The 25,000-nt window shown below is 37.0% G+C and overlaps 1 protein-coding gene across 1 annotated transcript in view; it reads left to right on the forward strand.

Moving 5' to 3' along the window:
• The first annotated feature begins 76 nt into the window (after positions 1-76).
• BNC2 (basonuclin 2) overlaps positions 77-25,000 on the forward strand; it is a 324,101-nt gene continuing 299,177 nt past the window's right edge. The window contains 1 exon segment of the mRNA XM_031056862.1: positions 77-94. Within this exon segment, the coding sequence (XP_030912722.1) occupies positions 92-94 (3 nt within the window). The 5' untranslated portion in view covers positions 77-91.

The following is a 25,000-nucleotide window of genomic DNA, read 5'->3' on the forward strand; positions in this document are numbered from 1 at the left end:
TGAGAGCCCAGAGGCAAAACGAAGGGTGCAGGCACTGCCGCTGAGAGGAGATCGAGAGACAGGGGGTGCACTTGACAACCAGCATGCAGAGATGGTAAGAAGTTTCCAGCAGCCTTTCGTTTTCATTCTAGCCTTTACTTTGGTTTGATTTGATTAATAAATTGTGCAGTAACACAAGCAGCCCTGCTTGCTATCGGTGTGTTTCAGCCTTCAAAGAAACAAGCAGCCAGGCAAGGCGAAGTAGAGAGATAATAAATAAATAAATCAGCTTTGTGCTGCGTGGATTGGGGGAAAACAAATGTCTAAGAGGTTGTGCTAAACTTTAAGTGAGTTTGGGGGGTTGAAATGGGATGGCCACATGCTTTTTACCGCCTCCTTCCTTTCACTAGAGATGAAGAGCTAGTGTAAAAAAAGTGTTTGCGGATGGATGGAGGGAGGGAGGGTGAGTGAAGGTGGATTGGGGTTGAGTCGGACATACGGTGGTCTGATCTGTTTTGGCCACCACCTTCTGCTCGGAAATGAGTACGGTTTGCACACTGTGTAAAGGTAACCTTTGAGAGCGGGAAGGAGCTCTGTGTTCACGTGTGAAACATCGCCTGCGGCAGGGAGACAGGGGTGTAAATCCACCTTTCCTCCGAAACTTTTTTTGTTGTGCATGTGCTTGCAGTTTGCACCTCTCCAATCAGCGACTGCTAACAGAACTTGGAGAGTTATGCTGATGCCCTAACTGTAAAGGGGAAAGGGGACCCCTCAAAAACCAACTTTGAACAAGGTTTTACTGCTTATTTCGTGTGCTGTGTACATGCAGGTCTCCTTTACAGAAGGGCTTTTGCAAAGCAGGGTTTGGGCTTTTAATTTAAAAATTAAAAGTCGAAGCTGCCAAGGACCTCATTTGACTGAAGTCCATTTGTCTTGGTTGTGATTTGTGGATAGGTTAAACAGCTGAGAAAGACAAGCTCATTCAAGCCGTGACTACACTTAACATGCAGAATGATAACGTTAACACATGGATCGACCTCAGCTGGTGATGAACGGTGATCATCCCATATTCAGTCCAGTAGTATGTTTCCAGTTGCTGTTTGACTACTGCTCTGCTTTCAGTCAGATTTTGTCACCTCACTCCAGGGATGTTACAGAGCTGTCTTGTGTGCTTGAATGTACACATACATATGTACACGCACACACACAAGTGTGCATATATATCTATATCTCTATCTACCTATATACGTGTATGTTTCTGTACGCATACGTGTGTGTATGTATGTGTGTATATACAGTACTCAAACTATAGATAGAGAATGTCTGTGTGAATGGAGTTTGCGATGGAAGGTTTATGTTTTTCCCTTCTCTCCCTAACATGACATGTCTTGTTCCAGTGATCAAAGCCACAATTGGAGTGTAGGAGATGCAACTGTCAAATGCAGACAACAACGAAAAAAAAAAGAAAAAAAAAGGAGGGGGGGGAAAAAAGCAGCATGTGCCCAGGACTGTGGTTATAGTAACACTGACAGAAATTAAAGTGGTTTTGAAAGCAGCATGCAATTTTTGATGGTTCCTATTTACCCTAGAGTCAAGCTGTTGTAAAATTGATGCACAAAAGACATCATGTAGTAATCTGGTGTACCCAGGATTAAAGTGGCAATGAGTGTCTTTTTTGTGTGTCTGACGGTTAAAATGGTTTGAAGCTATTTTTTAAGTATGAAATCAAAGCAGAATATTAATTATTTATTTTCTTAATCTGTATGTTAGCTGTATATAGTAGTTGTTGAAATATTTTTAGTGGAAGAGGGTTCATATTTCTCACATATTCCATTTTCCCCTCTGTATTATAACCCATTTCCATAGACAAATTATAAAATGAGCAGCATTTTTGTCATAGTTTCAGAGTACAAATGTTCACAGTTTAATTACTGAGTTCATTTCAGACAGTAATATTTAATAAGCCTGATCAGCATATCTGCACAAGAATACCAAGTTCCTGCAAAAGTATGTGGAACTTTCCTTGCCCTTAAAAATGGCAGGATTTTTAAATCTGAAATTTAATGGGACATATGTGCTCTCTGATACACTGTAGTTTCATTTTAAACTGTCTAGTATTAATAAGCCAACTAGCTCTATATATGTTCTGCTTTAAAATCCTAAAGCATGTGAATTTTAAAACTTGCTAAATATTTCAAATGACTCATCTTTACCTGATCTACGTGTAGAAAGGCTTCAGTATAAATTATAAACTATTTGTTATGAGCAAATTTTGAAACTCCTTTTAAGACTTAGGATTGTGAAGATGTTTCTTAAGCACACATCTTGCACACATAATAGAAAAACCCTGCCTTGATACACTGTTTTGCAAAAAATACAACAGTGTGACATTTTAGGGGAAAAAACTTTTATGAACAGCTCTATACCTTTAATTACGTTATATTTTTATTTTGGAGGCATTTGAGAAAGACAAATATGCAGTTGCAGTAAACAAAGTAAAGAAACAGACAAAAGCAGAGATGGCTATTGCTATATTAAAATGTAAATGTTACAGTTTGAATTTTCTAGTGAGTTTTTGAGTTCAGTGCTTTACATAACATTTTGTCCTAATCTTGCTTGCTGTCAGAGATGTTTCATGGTTGTGCAATTGCTGCAGTCAAGAATGCCAATTTGCATTCCAGGAGTGTCATTTGATTACTTTTATCTACACAGCTCGAAGACCAGCCCAGACCTCTCATTTCATCTTGCCATGTCACGAGTCAGTGCTGTGTCCTCTTTTCAAAAATCTGCCTGATTTAGACAAGAAAGAAAAGTACTTTCATGTTGCAGCCGCAGTCCCCTGCTAACTTGTCAGCAGCAGGATATGATTCACTTGGGCCCAGAAGAATGGTACAGAGATGAGGGTTAGGCGGTTCAATAAGCCTATGGACAGGTAGTGTGTGACATCCCAAGAGAGCTTAAGTTAATGAAGAACAGGTCTGCTTAGTTCTTCATACTATGACCTGGTGCTGTCCCCACAGTTTTCTCATTTGATCTTTCCCAGCAAATTGATCTTTTCTAGTACTTTTTTGCCTTCCAAGTTAGTCCTTGTGGGACTGAAATTAGCAGAGCAACTTAAGTTGGATAATACAGCTGTTCAGAAAAGAAGAAATTGGACACTAGCTCATAGAGGGGGGAGGGGAAAGTAAGCTCTTCTTTCTGTTGTTACTGAGAATTCTTTTTATTTTTAATACTACAGTTTTATTTTTGAAAACTTCACAATTATCATATTACTTTGGAACTTTGCTTTCTCATTTAATAAAGTTTGTACCGATGGTCCATTGCACACTGCATTAAATGTGTATCATTTAAATAAAACAAACATGCTTGCAGCATAGACTGCAGGTTTGCTTTGGTGTTTGTCAGTTGAACTTGCTTGTTAGAAATGATTTGCTAGTCTGTAATGAGGCTTTTACAGTTGTTGTAAGACATTTTAAATATCAATTGCGCATGCCAACTACATTATTTATAGCCTGCTAAATAACTGTAATTCTGTAGTATCCAATACCGAAATGCAGTGGAGATTAAACAATAAAAGCCATTACAAATGGTATGTGTAAATATTATGGTAGGTGAAAATACAGTCAGCAAATTACCACTGGCATTACTGGTTTTCTGGAAAACCAGTGTATGCCAACAAATTGATTTTAACTAACATTCTGTACTTAAAATCTGGGATCTAAATGGGGCTATAGTATTATCTGTCAGGTTTCTTTACATGATTTTGCACTTGGTAATTGGAAGGTGGAATGGAGGTGTGTTTGTCTGTATGTGTTTGTGTGTGTGTGTTTCAGTGCATACATGGCTAGGTTGTCAAACAATGTAAGATTTCAAACCAGAATCTGGTAAATAAAGTGTAAGTTGGAAATGATTAAGAGGGTCTTTAGTATGCTGCACAAGAGTAAGCAGTATTTAACTTTCTGTATTTCACAGCAGATGTTCTCACATATAATCCACATCCTTTCAAGTTGTAGAATTAAAAACACTGCTGAATGGAAACAAGAACATGTATTATGTAAGGGAAATACTGCTCTCACTTTCTCTCTCAGTATTGCTTTTGAAAGTGGAAAGGAACTGTAAAGGATCATTGGTCAGTTAAGCTCCTCTGGAGAGCTAGAGGGAGCTTCTGGATTTTATTAGATATGCCTTAGGTAAGAAAAAAGGGGAAAATATTCTGAATAAGGGAGGGCTGATTACTACCTTTTTTTTCAGCGCCAAAGATCTAGAAGTTAGACTTTGAGGTGGCTTTATTCTGTATTATGTATCTGTGTATGCCAGTAGGATTTGTGGCTGACTACATATCTTGTGAATTTCAAACAAAGCAGAAATGACCAACAGCAAAGCAATTACATTAAAACAAGTCCAAGTAAAACATTGGATTTTGTACAAAAACCAAATTTATTTTTCTTTCGTCTCAGAGATGGGCGTTTCTGGCAGTGTCCCTTTCCCTTTTGCACTTTGGACACTGTCACTAGAATGTGAAGTCTTTTCATCGCTTAATGTTGTTTAATCAGAGTCCTGACTCTCAGTCTGCAGGTTTGCACAGAACTTTTTATTTAGTGATTTAATTTGATTTAATGTCTACTATTAGTATGTGTTAGGAAAAAAATGTACATGTCTGGAAATACAAAAGGTTCCTCATAAAATACAAAACAAATAGAATATATTTGCCATTTTGGAAATATGTATCACTTCCTAATCTAGCCAGGAATTTTTACTTAATTTAGAAGAACAGTTTTTAACATGCCTTGATAAAAAGCACCTGTCTAAACCTTGTATTCTGTGTCAGTTTCATCCCACCTAAATTCTGACATATCTTTTCTAAAAATGCATTGATCATAATTGCTGCTTAGTATTCATATGGCAGCTTTTATAAGTATTACTTTGGACAAACTTATTTACCTTTTCAGTAAATTATATTATCCAGTGAGATAAAGTACCAGATTTGTCTCCTTTATCTCTCATACAGTAGCTCTCATTATGTGCTGCGCTAGTAAAACCCTTTATTTGTTGATTATTAGAATCTTAGTACACTTAGGAGTTTTGCTGTAATTTAATGTGATTGTTCAAAGAATTTCTGTCATTTAGAATCTTCCCGTAATACTCTCACCACATATTATAAATATGTATATTTTATACTCCAGATAGATATGTAAATACATTTTTTATTCCAGGTAAATCAAGGATTTTGAGAGAATTCTTTTCATCTGCAGCACCTATTTCAGTACTTTTCTCTTGAAATATTTTTTAAAAAAAGAACTCACACAAATTCAGGTAACAATCAGATTTGCTTCTGATTTGTTACTTTAGAGAGTTCTTTCTGTTTCTTTAATTTTTTTTAATGTTCTACTATGTACGTAAATCACATTTTTGTAGAAAACTATAAAAAGCTAGAGAAGTTTTAAAACCATGCTGGGCATTACAATTATTTTTTCATTATAAAAACCAGAATGTTCATAATGCTGATTTGTAAGTCATGAGCCAAGTGAAATCAAAATGCCATAAGCTAACCACTAAAGTTTTTAAGTCACCATGGTCTGGTGCACTGTCTGGAAGTTCAGCTGTGTTTTTGCAGAGTATTGCAATTGGTTAGGTATACTGTTCTGCTGCATATAAAACTGTAGAAGCTAGGCCTGTCAGAAAATCTTCAGCTATGGGAAGTTTTAAAGAGTATGCAAAGCATATTATTAACTGTTATCAGCTGTAAAAGAAACTGGGTGTATGTACAACACCCGTCACGCTGTCAGCTGGAATCACACTGAATTAGTGTTGCAACTTTATTAACTTTGTCAAATATGTATTATTTTGGAACTTCTGATTTGTGCTCTTAGTCAATGCTCTTTACTGTTGAATACAAATATGTAACAGCAAACAAAAAAACATTTTTCCCTTTTTGTGACCTGACATTTGCCAAAGTGCCCCATGCTGAAATTTCTTTTCAGTATCTTTTTTTTTCTTCCAAAGCCAGACATGTACCCAGACACAAAAGCCTCTGTGTATAGCAAGCTGTTTTAAATATTGTGACTTGACGATGTGCTGTCCTTTCTCGGCTTGAGCCAAGGATCTCTGCTCAGTGTCTGTGGATTACCAAGTCCCTTCTTTATTGTACCTCTTGTCAGCTATTCCTATTCATTTAACCTTTCATTAGTGTCTGTGCAGCTTCACTGTCTGGAAAGGCAAGGAGAAACCTAAAGGCCTACTGTCACAGTTATTAGATTTCTCGGTTACATCCCAGCAACCATAAAGGAGTAAGAGTCAACACTATTGTCATGCATGCTGCTATCCTGGGGTGCAACTCTTCTGTGCATGTCAAGGACATGTGCCACATGTTGATAATGCATCTCGGAGATAAATGCACAACATGGGGGATGAACCAAGGCTGGCGCTAATGAGCTTTGTAGGAGTTATTGCAAAGACAAACAATTGTGAAGGAATTTCTCTTAAAACGGTAAAGAGATGGAATTGCACTAAGTGTTGCCAAGGCTTGCTTGCAAGGTACTTGTCAATCATGTTAGTTTCATTTAAGTGCCATTTACCAAAAAAAAAAAGAAAAAGGGTTTCTATGATTTAAAAATGTGTTGCTTTTCACTTTTTAAGTTGCCAGGCTAAAGTATAAATTAAATTGCCCTCAATAATACACCTTATGACTATTGTTTCTACTTACTTATTTTTGGATCAAAACCTGCAAATCTTTTCACATTACTTGAAAAAAAAAGATTGCAAATACTAATTGCAGTACATTCTGAAATATTCCTCTTACTGAAGCTCAAAATTGCACTCTTGATTTTGTAAAAGCGTTGTCATGGTCTTTTCTGAGGCATAAATTTGGCTGAGAATATCTGGGTGCATCTAAGTAGTTTATTCTACATTTGCTACCTAAAGAGCCAAAATTACTAGGTGTGACACAACTTCCTCATTCTACTGAGGCATGCCCTCTGTTTAATCCGGTGCCATATTCACATACATTTTGATTCTGAACTGTCTGGAGGCCCATCTTATCCTGTTAACCTAATCTAAATGAACTCTGAGCGCTCAGCTTATAATAGCAAAAAATACATGCTTATTCCTGACTTCCCCAGAGTTGAACTTTTAGAATGCATTTTAATTACATTTTTATCAGTAGCATTATAACAATATTATGTATAACTTCCTATGACATTCATAAGGAGATTTTGGCCAAAACTAAATTAAACCTATAGATTTATAGTTCAGTTATAATTTTAATATTCTTCTTTGTTCTGTGTAGAACATTAGGGTCTCATCTTGCTCCTATTCACAGCAAGGTTGGAAGTGGGAGTAAAGCCACTGAAAGCTGTGGAGGTAAAGTTTTAGGAATCTGTTGAATAAAGTCTAGTCACCTCCTTTGCACTTTTCATAGCATGGTAAGAGGATTTTGAAGATTATAAATCTAGTGGACTACAGGAAAATTCTTTAAAACTTCCTTATTTCAGATTAACATTTTAGATTATCATCATTTGAAAGTATGAGAGGTTACAGTATATTAATAGGAATTCTGTACTTTCTAGTTCTTTATATTTTTGATATTAAAGAAGTAAAGCCTGACTGCACATTTTGCTTTAATTCAGAACATAGAATCCAAAGTGACCAGCAGTATAATAGCAGATTGTAGGAATATTGGAATAATTACTGCAACATAGGAACAAGTGCATCCAACAAAAAATGTGTTGAAGAGAAAATTCAACAAAAATAGTATTTTTATTTTTCTTGTTCAAACACTGGAAACATTTGTAGTGCTGATATTTAATTCCACTTTCCTGAAATTAGAAGAGAAGCTTTTGTATTTTGTGATTTGAATTTGACAAATATTTAAATGAAAAAAAAAAATCATGAGACATGATCTGGAACAAATATAAAAGTGCCCTTAGTTTAAAAGATCCTTTCATTACTAGGCTGATTTTAGCTTTGATGAGTCTAAAACTTACTACATGGTTTCCAAATCAAAGATGAAAGGGCCAGTTAGGAATCAAATAAATTTTCCTGTTGAAATGTAGCATTTGACATTTAGAAGGATGTACTCAGCATGATAAACCACTTCTCTTTACTGTAACTAGCCTGGTGACTTTTTTTTGCAATAAAACTACTTTGAAACTGAATTGAGGTATAATAAATTTAACGTAAATTAATTTGGAACCTCTGATTAGTGCCATTTTTGAGCTAAGGGAAATATTTTCCTGAAAGTGCTTTTTCACCCTTTATTGTTACAGCATGTGAAATTTCATTGCTAAGTAATTACTTTTGTAGTTGTTTTGACAGACTCTTACTGGCCTAACTCCATTGACTTTGTTGTGGCAGTGTGCCAGTTTTATTAAAGATGGGGGTTTTTATTCATCTCACTGTGCAGTTGCAGGTATATTACTAATACTAATCCAGTGGGCATATACCCCATCTGTATGTTTGAAAAATTATTATTATGGACAGTAATTCATAGTCTACAATAGAGTTGAGCAGCGTTTTTATGCTGCTCTGATGCCAATTATATGCTTCTAAAAGTCTACAGATAATACTTAGCTCTCCAGAATGAGATTCTGTACAGAGTCCTAGAGAGCATTTTGGAAAGCGTTTTGTTGTTCTGATAGAGATGCAAAGAACTGGGGGAAAAAAAGTAAATACTGCTTAAGCAAAAGTGCAAACTTTCAACTTTTGTGCTAGGCTATGACTGTATTTCAGTTAGCAGCTGTATTTTGAGCCAGCTTTTGAAGATACCTTGTTTCTGATATCCCATGAAATATGCTTGATCAAAATAAATGACAGTACAAGCCAGTTGGCTCAGTGATTATATAAGCAGTGTGCAGAGGCTGAGTAATTTATGTTTTTCAGTACACAAACTGGCATTAAGATTATCTTCTCACTTTGGTGGAAATATTAAAAAGCAATGTATAAAATAATGTACATTATGTAACTAAAAGCTTCTAAGTTAATTTAAGTCTAATGTAATTCACATGGTAAGACAGAAGGAAAGTGAAGTAGGAACAGGAAGTAATATCAGATAAGTGATGTGTGACTTAAAGGTTTGTATTAGTTTACTTAAACTATGCTTATTTATTAACTTTTGCTGTTGGAAGGTATGTTACAATCTTCTCTCTTTCCTCTTATCTACATGTAACTTTACTAGTTTGTATATCAGTTTGTATATACATTTTTATTTTATTTATCAGCTGGTATACCTAAGGGATTTGTGATGTCAGATGATTCTTCATAAGCAAGAATTTCTTCAATTCCTGAGCAGAGACTTTCAAAATGATGGGGTCAGTTTGACAGTAGCAGGGATGGGTGTGATCTACTGCTTCTTTGTGATTTGGCTTGGGGGTCAGAAAATGGGAAGAAACTGTTCTCTATCTCCTGTAGATTGATGGACAGCCTTTGTGAATACTCTAGTAGTAGTCTTTTAAAAATAAGAGGTGAATAATAGGCTCTGATGCTGGTGACAGCAGGGAAGGACGTGGGTGAGACTGATAGTATAATGCTAGAAGAACCTGTCAGGCTTCTATCTCTAGTCACCCTAGCAGCAGGACAAGAGGCTTGTGTCTTTCCAACTGTGCACAACTTTCCTGTTCTCATGTGTTACTTGTATTGTGGAATTTAATGGTACTTTTTCTGCTAAATGATTCACAGGTGTGGGAAGTATGGTGGGATGAGTTTTGTATAATTTTTGAGTTCCATGCAGTATTTGGAAGCCTCTAGGCTTTACATAGGATTTGTGAGTCTGTTAGATAAACCTGTGGAACACTGAGGCAGTTACTGTCTTCCCTTGGTTAAACATGGAGGGTCAAAAAAATCACTCTTCTCATGTAGCAGTTGCCACACTCATGAAGAGTCTAATTACAGTAGATCAAACAGTTGCAAGAGAAAAACTCTCTGAGTGGTGGAGTGAAGAGAGCTACTTTTGTCCTCAGTCTTCACTGGATGTCCTCATCCTTCAGGATGTGAAGGATACAGCTAGTCACCTTCAGACTCCCAATTTTATTCAGTTTTTAGGATTATTTTTGCTCCTGTTGTGAAAAGTTTATAACAAAGGAAGACAGTATTAGCTCATAACAAGCAAAATCTTAAAATTATAGAATGGTTTGGGTGGGGACTCTGAAGTCGTCTAGTTCCAAACCCCCTGCCCCCCCAACATGGGCAGGGACACCTCTCAGTAGACCAGATTGCTCAAAACCCCATCCAACCTGGCCTTGAACACTTTCAGGGGTAGGACATCCACAAATTGCCAAGCTATTCCAGTGCCTCACTACTCTCACAGTAAACAATTTCTCCTTAATACCTAATCTAAACCTACGCCCTTTCATTTAGAAGCCATTCCTCTGACATTTCTATGTGAAAAGTCTCTCTTAAATTTTCTTGTAAGGTCCCGTCAGGTATTGGAAGACCACAATCAGGTCACCCCAAGGCTTTCTCTTCCCTAGGCTGATCTATCCTAATTCTATCAGCCTTTTCTCATAGGAGAGATACTCCATCTTTGTTGGCTCTCCTCTGGACATGCTCCATCAGTTCCATGTCCATCCTGCACTGGGGGCCCCAGAGCTGATGCAGCCCTGCAGGTGGGGTCTCAGCAGAGCACAGCAGAGCAGAGGGGAAGAACCCCTCCCTGGCCCTGCTGCCCACACTGCTTTGGATGCAGCCCAGAATACAGTTGGTTTCTTAGAATGCAAGCACACATTGCCAGTTTATGTCTAGCTTTTCTCCCATGTAAGCCCCCCAAGTCACTCTCCTGAAGGCTCCTTTCTTTCCTTAATTCTCCAGCTGTGTTGGTACCAGGGCTTGCTCTGACCCAGGTGCAGCAGTTTGCTGAATCTCAGCAGGTCTTGCTGAATCTCGTGAGATTGCCATGGACTTGCTCCTCGAGTTTGTCCAGGACCCTCTGGATGGCATCTTGGCCTTCAGGTGCATCAGTCATAACCACTCAGCTTGGTGTCATCTTCAAACTTGCTGATGATGCACTTGATTCCCCTGTGTGTGCCATTGATTGAAGTAATTGATTTAGTGAATGAAGACATTAAAAAACACTGGTCTCAGTACAGTCTCTTGAGGGACACCACTTATCACTGGTGTTCATTGGGATGCTGAGCCATTGACCACTACCCTCTGAATGCAATCATCCACCTTATTCACCTTATCCACTTTATCCACCAAACAATCCATCCACCAAATCCATATCTCTTCAATTTAGAGAAAAGGATACTGTGGGCAATAGTGTCAGAAGCCTTATTACATCCATAGCCCTTCCCTTGTGCAATGATGCAGTCATTAATAATAGAAGGCCACTGGGTTGGTCAGGCAAGATTTTCCCTTGATGGAGTAGTGCAGGTTGTCTCAAAAATCACCTCCCTGAGCTCCATGTGCCTTAGCAGAGCTTCTGGGAAGTATCTGTTCCATGAACTTCCCATGCAGAGAGGGAAGATGACAGGTCAGGGTCCTCCTTTCTGTACTTTTAAACGTGGGTTCAATGTTTCCCCCTTTCCAGTCACCTGAAACTTCCTCTGCCACAACTTTTCAAATATGAAGAGTGGCTTAGCAACTACCAGGCTTAGCAACTACCAGGAAATTGACTAATCAGTTTCCTCATCACTATGGGATGCATCTCATCAGGTCCCTTAGAATTATGCATTATTATATTCTTCAGATGGTCACAAACCTAATCTTCTCTTACAGTGTGAAGATCTTTGCTCCCACAATCCCTGTTGTGAGATCCATCCCCTCAAAAAGTGAAAGAAGAGAGGTTGCCAGTGAAGACTGAGGCAAAGAGTTGTTGAACACCTCAGCCTTCACCTCATCCATTGCTAGCAGTTTTCCAGCTTGCTTGTCAGAATGAGTATACCTTCTCTGACCTTCCCATTCTGTTAACATACCTGTAGAAGCTTTTGTGATTCTTTGTATGCCTTGCACTTTTGCCTTGGTCTTCTTCACCCCATCTCTATGCAACTGGGAAGCACCCCAGGGCTCTTCCCAGAAAGAAGACCTGTCTTTGCTTCACTGCCGCTGCATTTCCTTCTTGCCCTTCCATTTGACCAAGCTTTCCCTATTCTGCCATACCATCTTTTGCCTTCTTTGCCTGAATTCTTGTTCCTGGGGATGGCTAGGTCTTATGCTCTGTGAAAGACTTTATTAAAGATCTGCCAGCTCTGCTTCCTTGTCCCTGAGGGCAGTTTGCCAGAGGGTCCAGTAATGGGATTCGTCCCACCAAGTTTCAGGAATAGCATCTTGGTCATCATTTTCTAGCAGCCTGTTAGCTTCCAGCTCCTCCTCTTGTTTGCTGCTCATACTGCCATCCTGGCACTTGAGCTGGATTGTGGGCCAGGTAACCTTCTTAGAGAAGCACCTCTAAATTTCTTTGAGATATTTTCCTGGTGTCTCCCACTTGCTCATTACTGCCTTAGAAATTCCTGTCTCATCTCCTTAAGACTCCCAAGTGTGTTCCAGTGTGGCTAGCACATTTCAGACTCATTGACAGAGGGCCTTTTCTGGTACTAAATATGTATCTTTCTTTGCTTTATATATCGAAAGAAAGATTTTGACTTGATGTTTAAATTTAATGCAGATTTATTTCAAAAAGCAGTTTAATACTTTGTTATAAACTAACCAGTGGCCAGTATAGAAAGATGAGCTGCAGATGGAGTGGAAGGAAAAACTTTCAGAAATTCTGCTGCAACTTTCCTTTTTGTGTGTATGTATGTATGTATCTATACAATTCACCATGGTAATTGCATACACGGTGTTTCCTTATAAATTCATTATGTATGTAAATATACACAAAAAATACATACCTATACTGATATAGATTGTATGCACACAGTACATACATACATACATGCATTCAGATATTCCCCCCACATCTGGGGCTCTGCATCCAGTTCTGGGATCCTCAATGCAAGAGAGACATGGAGTGGCTGGAGCATGTCCAGTGTAGGGTGGTAAAGATGGGCACTGGAGCATCTGTTTATCAGGAAAGGCTGAGGGAACTGAGCCTATTCAGCCTTGAGAAGGGACATCTGTGTGGGGACCTCCTCCATGCATACAAATGTCTGAAGGGAGGGTGTCAAAATTATGGATTCAGGCTTTGCTTGGTGCTGACTAGGAATAGGACAAGGGGGAATAAGCAGAAACTGATACACAGGAGGTTCTACCTGAACATGAGGAAGAAATTCTTTACTGTGCAGTGACTGAGCACTGGCACAGATTGCCCATAAATGTTATGGAGTCTCCCTACTGGAGATATTCCAGAACCATCAGTATGCAAATCTTGCAAATCTGTGCCATGTGCTTGGGGCCATGTGCGCTGAGATGACCATGCTTGAGCAGGCAGCTTAAAGCAGATGATCTCTTTGGTGGTCCCTTCCAAACTTACCAATAAATTTTGTGATTTTGATCCAGATATGTATATGTATATGTATATGTATATGTATATGTATATGTATATGTATATGTATATGTATATGTATATGTATATGTATATGTATATGTATATGTATATGTATATGTATATGTATATATGTATAAATGCATAATTTTTTCTGTACTGGAATTTTTGCTACCAGAAAAGCTTTTTGGCTAGTTCTTGTCCTTGAGTAAAAGTAAGATATACATAAATTCTAAAAATTGTCTGTGAAAATGATTGCACTGTTGAAGGGGAAACCAACTATCCCTTTAATCTTAGGAGTAAATTCTAGCAAATACTGGTTTCTGTTCGGAGTTTTTAATTTCTTATTTTATTTTCCTTATTCTCCAGCTTCCTTATCTGTTCTGTATCTTGTAAACCCTCTTTCTTAGTTTTCTCACTGAGTTTTCTTTGAGATATAGAGTTGTCTTATTCTGTGATTAGAATATGTTTCCCTAGTCATTACTTAAACCAAAGCCAGCATTGTGATCCTGAGTCTTATAGTATTATATAATATAATATATTAGATTTTATACATAAATATAAAAATAATTATTATATTATACTAATGATAACTAGACCTGCTAATGACCAAGCCTGTGATATCTCTCTAATTCTGTGAAGGGCTAGCTCTTATGGATATTTTGTCTTGAAAGTACTGTTGAATGAGATTGGTAAAAGAATCCTTGTAGATTTTTGCCTCATTTCAGGATCTCCTCTTCTTTAAGAAATCTGATGGCTTCCATTTATGATGGCAATATTTCATAAAAAGGATTACATTATGCCTTGTTTAATAATAAAAGAAGAATAACCAAAACTGGTCTGGCATTACACTGGCTTGCAAAATAGGATCTTCATTCCTTTTATCCTGGGTTATATTGCTGTTATAAAAGTACACTGAAATACACTGTGATTATATTGTCCTGGGAACATTTTCATATGCTGTATGTTTGGTTAGTTTTTGTTATGTTGTAGAAAGTATCTCTGTGTTTTCTGTGGAAAAGCTTCAGGACTGTGAAAATTTTAGGAACTTATTGTTCCTATTAAGGCAGTATTGGGAAAATTAATATTTAAAACTGAGGCTACACATAAAATAATGGGAAATATCAGGTGTTGACAAGATGTAGTACCATAGTGGGAAAAAATATAGAGGTTTGTAAGTTATGTGAAGGATAATGGAAGCTCAGCTGAAATTACACCATGCTAGTTAACAGATAACTTCTTTTACTACCATTCATGTAATTGCGCTATTGCCAGTCACGGAGATAGATATGCAAAGGGAGACGGGTGTTATTGAAATTTATTTCAGGCAAGGTTGGTGACTTTGAGGTATTAGATAATTTCAGTGGAAGTACTGAGTGTTCTGTTAGGTGGTTTGTGCTATACTCATTGTTGGACCTTAGTACTTAAAAATCTCTCTTATCAAGCTTATTGAAATTTCATCCCAAAATTTCAAGAATATATGTTGCAAACTTGAATCATAGACCTAAGCCAGGTATCATTCTAGGACCTTACTCATAAAGAAAATGGCATATATTGTGATGGTTCAGGAGTGAACAAACTTCATCTGCAGTTTATTTAATAGAGTGAACTGATGGAACAGACCCCTCCTCAGCAAGATAGTCAGTACCAGATCTCACATTGACTTGAAAAAGTCATTTGTACTCATAGCCATTTGCACTATCCTCATTATACAGAGTTTACCTCACTTTCGGTGCTGGTAAATCTGGGTGACATGTGCCACAAACTAACTCAAACACCCTGATTGTATCCTGGTCACCTGATGGTCCCTTCTTTATGTAATTGTGTCTTAGTAGTTCATGGGTGTTTTGTCTTTGGCTTTCATGAGTTTCGTGTCCATTCATAATTATGAGAGCTGGAAAACAGTAGGCCATGGTATTAGCACTGTGTTCTGAACGGACCATGGTAAGTTGAATCATGGTATATTATTTTCAAGAGGTTTTTTAAATGTCATGCTAAAGACAGGTGCTCCATGAATAGTATCTGAGTCACCATGCTAATTATCCAAAACCTCATAGAACTGAGGAAAAAACATTGTTTGGAACAGAAGTCCAGTAATCCTTCTAGTGTGGCAACTTGTAAGAACTGAAATAGGGGAGCAATTTTATTCTAAGTGATAGTTGCATAGTTAAAAACCCCTCAACTGAATACATACCATTAAATGTATGGTCTGCATAATGTTATCATCTGTAGCGTATGTTGATTGCAAAGAAAGAAAATGTAGATGGGAATGTAATTCTGTAGTATACTGTAGTATTTGAAAAATATAAGTGTCTCTTAAATAGACCAAAATCTATGGATGAACTTTATAGTTACAGAATACTGGGTTGTAAGGAACCTCACAGATCATCTGGTCCAGCCTTTCTTAGCAAAAACTGTCTGGTTTGTTAGTGCAATGCCTTATGTTATTATGTGTTTTTCTGAGGTACGCTGTAGCTCTGGAGTGCACTGAATTGTAGTATCTTTGTATTTATTCATACTAGCATTATACTGTTACTTACTTATAGCACTTGAAATGCACCAGTGCCTTTTGAATGCAGGATCAATGCCCAGAAAGTATGCAAGATAGTCTTTCTACCTCTTGAGATGAAGCTAGTTTTTGAAAATTGTTGTTTTGTTTGTAAGAATTAGAAGTAAAGGACTAGTTGCTGAGGCAGACACAATTTAGAGAAGGCTAACACAAGCTGATACTTTTGGGTGTACCCACATGCGGCCAACTTTGCTTTTCGCTTCCCCAAAATTAGGTTATTTTTCTTCTTGTTATATTTGTGAACTGAACTACTGCTGAATGTGGCCCACCCAGTTACTGTGCAGGTTGTTAAGTAAACTGTTTGTTGGATGATGAAAATACTAGTTTTAACTGAGGAAGACTTGTATGGTTTAATTTTAAGTGCTGTGTTAGCCCTATTACCACAATTGTAGTCAATGAACATTTAACTCTTTCAGCTTCAGAAGGAATAGACAGCTGTGTGCTCTTCATATCTTTCAAAAATGTATTTCTTTCCTCATATGAACATAATGTCTGACATCACAGGCATACTGTTTCTAAGTATTTGGCAAGGGCCAGGGGTTTTTGTTGAGCAGGGAAGCAGGGAAAAGAGAGTTATTGTCAGATTTTGTTCAGGTAGAACATGGTATATGCTGACAAAAGAAATATTTCTGCCAACAGTGCTGCATCAGCTCTCTAAGTAATGTTAATCTAAGAGGATGAAGGTAGCATTTTAGTGTGCTTTTTTGCTCAAAGTTTGTCTGAGGGTGTGAAATTAAAGATGTTATACTCTTATGTTCTATAAGATAGTTGCCAACATTGATTATCGGGTTTGTTTGTGTATTGAGAATATGTAATCTGTTTTATAAACATAGGGAAACACTAAAAAAATTGCTGTGTCTTATGAAATTACTAGCTTAATTTCAGTCTGGAAAAGCTTATCAATTACTGCTGTTTTAGCTTAAGGTGTACTTTGCAAGATATCTGCATCACAAACTGATGGACTTTGAATTTCTTTTAAATACACAGATTCAGTGTTTCCTGTTACAAAAACTGTAATCATGGCCATCCTGTTCAAAAAGTGACCTTTAAAGTACTTGTTTGTAAGGAGCATGGCAGAGCAAGAAGACCCTTTCAAACATCTGAGGAAGCTTATTTAAAATACCTGAAGTCTAATTCTTTCTGTAGAATCAAACACGACATCCATAAGGTTAATTGATATGGACATTGCCATTATATCTCATTTGGTGTCTTGTTGGTTGCTTAAACGAATACATTTAGAAACTAGATACCTAATTGAACTTCTCAGAGCTCACTTATTCTGAAGTTAGCGCTAAAGGCCTTTCCAAACTGCTGCTTGAAAGCATGTTGATGATACGTCTTTGACAGTAATGTTCATTTCTCTTTTCTTTTTTTTTTCTTTTCTAATGCCAAGAAAAGTACTACTTGTATAATCCTTGCCTAATTTATTTTAGAATTGATAGAATTTGGTGTTTCATCCCAGATTTAAGATCCCATGCCCACAGTCATTAAAGAAATCTTCTTTGATTTATATAAATGTTTTGTCATAATGTAGTCTTTAGGGAAGAATTACACCCTTTCACTGAAAGAAAAGAAACCATTCAAAGGATTGAGTTTCTTTTTCTTAATTTGTAATATAGCCTATTTTGGTGCTTCAGGGCAATATTTTTTTTCTCTCCAGCTTATGAAGGGTGTTTCAGCTGAATATGCTCATACCTTTAAAAATCATTTGGTGTGAGAACTTTTTAAGTTACAGGGTGGTTTATTTTTTTTTTCCTGTAATACACTATACTCTGCCTTTGAGCTTTCAATTTAAGTCTTCTGTCATATACTGCCAAAAACTTTGTTCAGAGCTCTGTCTGTGTTGAAACATGTATGCCTGTCCCAGTGTCATAACTAATTATATACCTTGTATGCTTGCTTCTAGTAATTGGAAAGTAGACCTACCGCAGGATAAGTTTTAGTATTAGATTGTATCTTGGGGACATGTTGCAGAAATCAAGTTTCCACCAAGCAGCAACTTGAATTTGTAAACAGATATGACTATTTTAAGTGCATCATCTCATGGTTGTTTCTTGAAATCTGTGTGTGTTTGTTTTAAAGCTTGGGAGAAGGTGTTTTTGAACTGTACCTCTGCATGTGTAGTAATTATAACCAACTTCTTTTAATCACAGTATTCTGAAGTGTCTGTCTCCACTTCAGATGAAGGCCTATGTTGCCATGCTGTCTTTCTGCAGATTTTGTTTGGTGGTTCTGAACTTGCAGAAAATGTGTCTGTACATAGTGCTTGGCTAAGTTCTGTTGGCCTGAAGCACTGTTTACAGTTCCTTACATTAAGAAAAGGGAAAAAAGAAAAGGACCAGCATTTTTATCCGTAAGAAAGCATGGAAGCTATAGGGAAAAGCAGCATTTCTTCCATATTTTCCTCTGCAGAATCTTTTGCTTGTGTTTTGTGTGTATGTGTACATATATGTGTCTTTGTGTATCTATAAATTTTCCTAGGTACATGCAGAAGGAAAGAAGGAGTCTTGTGGTTATGTGTACAGGTTTTTTTTGTGCTTAGAGCTAGGCTAGCAAACAATGATTTATACACACCAACATGTATAAAATGTTCTCCTTGTCCATGCCTGCTGAATAAAGACTTTGCCAGTCTTAAGTCTCAGAGCTTCACATGTAGTTGCAATTAAAGTCTTAGGACTGAGCATTTAATGCTAACAATAGATTACAGTATTGTCAGGTTTTGTTCTGATTTTGGTCTTTGTTAAATTATGAGACCTCATTTTTATGGGAGTTCCATGGCTACTTGCTGTTTTGCATTAAAAACTGTTACTTTAATAGAGAATGTATCATTGTGTTACTAAAACTACAATACTAGTGCTTGGATTTCTCCAAAATACATATTTAATTTTTTTATATGATATTGTATATTTACGTATATTTATTATAATGGTGATTGCTTTACGGGGAAACTTTTGGGGTTTTTTTGATAAGGAAATGATTGGTTGCCTCTTTTTATGTGAAATTGAAGTTTAGGTTTGGTTTTTTTTTTCCAATTAAATGTTACTTAGATGACTTACTGGTTATGTAACCTTCTGTCTATTAGTTCTGTGGCAAGAGTGCAGCATGATTTTGTCAAATAAGGTTGTTACTTTGTGGCATCCTTGAAATTAATGTGAATTAAATCACTTCCTTTGAAAGTTTTTGACAACAAAATGTTTGGTTGCTTTTAAACATTTCCAGTGTCTTGTCAGACAGTTTTATCTTTCACTTTCCTCTCCACAGCTGGCATTTTTTAGAAGGGCTCAGGGAAGGAGAAGGCTGGGTCAGTCTGACCAGGGAAAGTATAATGCTGTCCCACATTCCAATTTTATATGTGTCACAACTGAGTTAATATTGCTTGCTGAGAAAGATTAGTGCACTGCAAGTAAGATCTTTCATTGATTTTCAAACTTCTTTTTTCTTTTTCAAATATATGCAAAAATTTAGTGTCCAAATTTCTGCAGAAAAAGAAGATTATTTGCCAGTATAAACAAGCATACTTTATATACAGAATTTTGGTCATTTTAAAAAAATATTTCTCTTGTTTGAACTCAAATAATTTTACTATCTTTATTTTCTGTTCTTACAACTCTCTGCTCATATGTGAATTTGAAACACTTAATTTTGAAAATTAAGCCAACTGTTCTGCTGATGTGAAAACTGGAGGTAGAGTTGTCTGAGAAACAAGTACATCTTACTCAGCCACTGAAGAATAAAGGAGGCTGGCTATTTTTCTGTATTCCAGTGCAGGGACTCCATCTTCTGTATCTGTAATTCATTCTTCTCTTCATTGGCATGTCTTCTTTCCCTTTGCTTGCTGTAAAGGAAGAAGACAGTTTTGTCCTTATCTTTGAGTCACTTTGGATGTGATTGTTCTAGCTTTCTTTCAGACAGGCAAGGTATTTATGATCTTCTCCCTAAACTTCTGATTTTTAAGTCTATCTTTCCTCTACAATCTTTATCTCAAGGTTTCCAGAGCACTAGCAGTGAGGAACTGACATAGGAGTTTTCACTTCTGGTCACAGAAATCTTGTCGATGAAGACAACACTATGAGTAGTAGTGATTACAGAGTGCCATGGAGCTATTGGTCCAAAGGGTCAGATACATTCTACATTGCTTCCATTCATTCCGTGTTTGAGAGGCCTGTCATGCCAAAAGAACGAAAATTCAAAGTACAAGCTCCAGATTGCTTAAAAATGAATGACCCTTGCCTGAAAATGATTACTGTTTGCCCATGAGTCTGAGAGAGTTTTACAAGTCCTGACAATTAATATATTTCAAGGTTTCTATATAGAAAATCAGAATAAAAGAATGAAGCATCTAGTAGCAGTATTGGCAGAGTAAATGTCATTTGACAATAACAGAAACCTTTCTATCAGTAAATTAACTGGTAGTTGACAGGAATGTAAAACTATTAAACTCTCTAAAACAAGTAGAGAAATGCTGCTGGGAAAAAAAAAACCCTGCTTTTGTTCCATGTAAAATAACATGTGGCAAGAGAAGAAATTTTGGCCTGCGGTTGATATTGTCTGTAACGTGTAGTTGAACATGAATACCTGAAGTATTTTGTCACTGTTCGTGTGGCAGACCATTATCACTACTAAATTATTTTAGTATTTAAGTTATAAATCCAAAGAGTTAATAATATCCATTATTGCAGTAAGGAAAAATTTTCATTTCTTTTTGCTGCTTCAGTGATAGATAGGAAGATGTGCAGTAATTGTCATTTCTGCTACAGTGACTCTTCTTACAGGAGAATAAGGCAAGGTCCTTTATGGAAAGGAGAACTCAGTTTAATTTGCACAAATATGGTTTGATTTTGAGTTAAGTGTTGAATGTGGATGGATTCAGGTAGAAGAACTGGGATTGACTTTTGAATTGTGAACCTATTCCTTGACTTAGTTCTGGAGTTAAGAGCCTGGAGGAACTGAAGGGGCTCTTGCAGCATTGGTTTATGAATATGGCACAAACAAAAATACAGATGTCTTTTCCTAAAAGTTAGTCAGTCTGTTGCTGGTTTATCTCTATTATCCGTTGTCTCAGTTTTAAGTTTCTGAACATGTTTTAATATACACAGAGGAAACTTCTATCTGTTTTGAAACATTTTAACTTGTAGTGCTTTACATTTTTACTCCTCTCAATGATACAGTTTTTGAAGCAAGTTTATTAGTTTTGTAAAACGTTTTACAACACATACAAAAAAAGGAGAAACATTGAAACATTCTGACATCTTACTTGTCATTGTGTATTTACACAATGACATATAAATATGAGGCCTATAATATCTGCTTCTAATGCACATGAAAAAAACCTGGATGAAAAGATTCAGAGACCTGTGTGTATGGCAGTGCTGTTGTCTTTACTAGTGTGCAAAGTATTATCAAGTTATACCTCTTGAGAAGAGAACATTTTTAAGCTCCACAAAAAGCTGAATGACTTTTGTTGTGCAAAAATCTCTAAAACCAAAATCCCATCAAACTAGACCCCCAGCATCTGGTTTTCATCCGTTCTGATTGTATCAAGAGGAAACAATTCCATGTAGATGAAGAGTTGTATTCACCATGAGTTAGGTCCCTAGTGTGATTGCAAGGGTTGAAAAAACCACTATCCAGAACTTGTCCAACACAGTAACTGAATATAATCTGAATATAATTTTTTTTGTTTGTTTTCTGGTATCACAGCTATATTACCCTCATTTTTCAGGAGCTTTGTTGAAGCTAAAAGGATATATTTTTTTCCAGAATCATACACAGGGAGGTTATTCTTTGCATTGTACCATGAATATCAGTATCATATCAGTAATCTCTCAAGAGGTGAGGGTGGGTCTGATCCTCTCCATTAATATTGTTCCCCTTTCCCATTCCCAAAAATATGATACACTAGTAAAAATTCAGTTGTGAAAAGACTCAGAAGCATGATTGGTGCTGTGTGAACTGGAAAGTAAGGATTCCAAAAACATGATAGATGGTGAAATGAAGCCCTTCCTCTGTGCAAAATGAAGTCCGTGGCTAATTTGGAGATAACAAAACATCTGGTTGCATGAGAGATCAGACTTACTCTGAAGATCTGCAGAGGACTGCAATATATCTTGTTCATATTTAGTATTTTGGAGTGCCTGAACTCCATCTGCATCCCCTCTGGTAAATGATCTGTGAGAGAGAGAGATGAGCAAACTTCAGGTGTCAATAAGCAAAAGGGAGCAGGAAGAAACCAAATTAGTGACATGGAAAATCTGATGGATTTATTTTAAATTAAAAAGTGCTTTCCTGAAGCCTTGATATTTATATCAGTGGGAAATGAACTATAGTAAATTCAACAGGTGCAGGCAGGAGCAAATGTTTTCAATGGTTTGAGTAGAAGTCAGAGTAAATTAAAATAAAACCAGTTCAACCACTTAATTGTCCCTAAATCAATATAAAATACTCTAAAGTAGAGCATTGTGGCAGATTTTGTGTCAGTGCATTGATATGAATACAAATTTCTCTCTAGAACTTCAACAGAGATTGGTATCTGTCTTTAGAACTTTGCCAAGCCATATGTTGCTTCTTAGAACCTGCATAGTCTTCTTGTGCTTTATGAATCTCTGTTTTCAGTAATGCCCGATCTGGACATGTTTTCTTTTTCTCGGAAGATGTCAAGCAGATGAGTATTACTTTTTGAATTGTATCCCAGGTGAAAAAAAGTAGCATACTGACTTAGAAGATTAAGCTAGCTGCCCAGTTGACCTAATTGATGTTGTAAGAATGTAGACTTTTACTAGCCATGACTGTGGTTTCCGTACAAATGTTTCATTCACCAGACAGAGCCTTAGTTTAGTAGCATTTGTGTGCTCCTGTGCCCCTCAGCATGTTCAAGTGCTTCTTCAGAACTCTTAATTAAAATAGGTGTTTTATTTGAAGTGTAATTTTTCTTCATTTTCCTAACTAAACTTTGAACCAAGTCATCTTTATGATTTTTTTAATGAATAGTAAATGCATGTATGCCAAAACAGAAGAGGAGAAAAAACTAGGTTATCTGCAGAATGTCTGTACAAAGCAACTGAAATTCTTCCCAGCATTCTAAACATTATCTGAAAGCTAATTTCAGTTAGATGAAAATGCTTGGAAAAATTGTCTTCAAATAGTAAACCTTACTTTTGTTATGAAGATGGTAGTGAGGTTACCAAAATATACTCAAGTGTAACAGAAAATACCCCTGCATTATGGAACTGGAAATCCAGACTTACTATGAAACTTCCATTCATACTAATCCTGTTTCACTAATGGAAAGACTTTTCCATTGCTTGTTTAAAAGTAGAAATTATTGCCAATAATGACTGCAGGATATGAGAAGTGATAGTCAGAACAATGCAACCTAGATAGATGGGTTCTGTGAATTGTTTAGGAAGGACTAATTTGCCCAGTTGCAAAATGATACCTTGTCCTTCCTTTGCCCTTTGTTCAGTCCATGAGATGGTTATTACATTTGTTGATTTGATGAGTTAGCATTGATTAAGGACCAAACTCCCACCCAGATGCTTAATTATTTCTTTGTTGCAGACTTCCCTACTCCCCACAAGAAGTGTAGGAGGATGGGTAATGGGAGGTTTTATTGTCAGTCCATAACAGGTCTCTTCTGCTGTTCCTTCTTCTTTGCAGTTTTCCCTTGTTCTGGCATGGATGCTTTCATGTGCTGCAGACCTTCAGGAAAAATCATCTCAATCTGGCATCTCCATGGGCCACAGTTCCTTCAAGGATTATCTACCTGTTCTGGTCTGGGGCCCTCCATAGATCCTAGTGTTGTCATCTGTTCCAGCATAGTCTCCTTGAGCTTCAGGGCGATCTGGTCCCTAGGGCACCTCTGCTATCTCCTTCTCTGATTTGGAGTTTGCTCTGCTTTTTCTTGGTCTTTTTTTCCTTCCCACTCTCCTGTGTTTTGTCCTGTCTTTTTTCCCTGAAGCACCACCATCTTGGCTGAGGGGCTCAGTTGTGTTCTCTGGTGGGTCCATTGGACAGAGCAGCCCTTGACCTCTTCCTCACAGAGCCAGCCCTGCAACCTGTCCATTGCCAGCACTTTCACAGCTACATGAGCGCAACTGAGTAAGGCAATATGGCAGTTGATTAAGGCAATATGAGATAAAATTTTAAACGTTTTTTACTCTTGCATTATGCTTAATTTTAAGATTGAGGATTTATTAACTATTATGGTTTTGTGGTGGTGCGTAAAGAGTTGGGGATTTTTTTGCTTAACTTCTAAGTAATTCCTTCACTTATGTGATTTACAGATTGTCTGCCCACACCAAGAGACTCTAAATTTGTCCCTAGAAATTGTGTATGTCCTTGTTTTTTAAACATTTTGATATTGGAATATGTGTGCAGCCAGGCATGTGTGTAAGCAACAAGATTTGTGGAGGTATGGTTTTTCTCCCTTGGGACTTGGTTCACTTAGGACTTACATGTTCTCACTTAAGACTTGGTTTAGTCAATCACTTGAGTAGACACTCCAGGTGTAAGCATACACAGTCCCATTCCTACCCAGCAGAAGAGTTCTCTGATTAGAAGCAAAAGAACTGTTTGGTGTAACTAAGATTATTTTAACTGCTGCAGTGAATTTAGGCTAAGTGAAGAGAAATTCCATGCTTAGTATCCAGTACTCCAGATTATACAAAAAATTATGTGGTTCCTTTCTATCTTGCAGAATGTGGGAGTCTATCCCATTAGGACCGCATAGTATCTGGGGCCTTAAGGTCTCATTACCATGATTCTATTTAACATTAGACAATACGAGGCAAACAAAGTCATAAGACAGACTTTTAATGTTTTTATTCTAGTTATGTTTTTTTTTCTCTGATACTTGTTAACTAATAGAAGTCTCTGTTCTTTTACATTGTTGGGCTTGCTGTTTGGCAATGTTTTACCGTATTTGCTTGAAAGGCAAAGAGTTTCCTGTGAAAGGCACATTTTTGGCTGTCTGCAGTCGTTTCCCAATGAGGTCCCCTTATGTGGAAGATTATGTGGCAAGATCAGTAGTGATGCAACTT

Source organism: Geospiza fortis, unplaced genomic scaffold, assembly GCF_000277835.1.
Source record: "Geospiza fortis unplaced genomic scaffold, GeoFor_1.0 scaffold12, whole genome shotgun sequence".
Lineage (NCBI taxonomy): Eukaryota > Metazoa > Chordata > Aves > Passeriformes > Thraupidae > Geospiza > Geospiza fortis.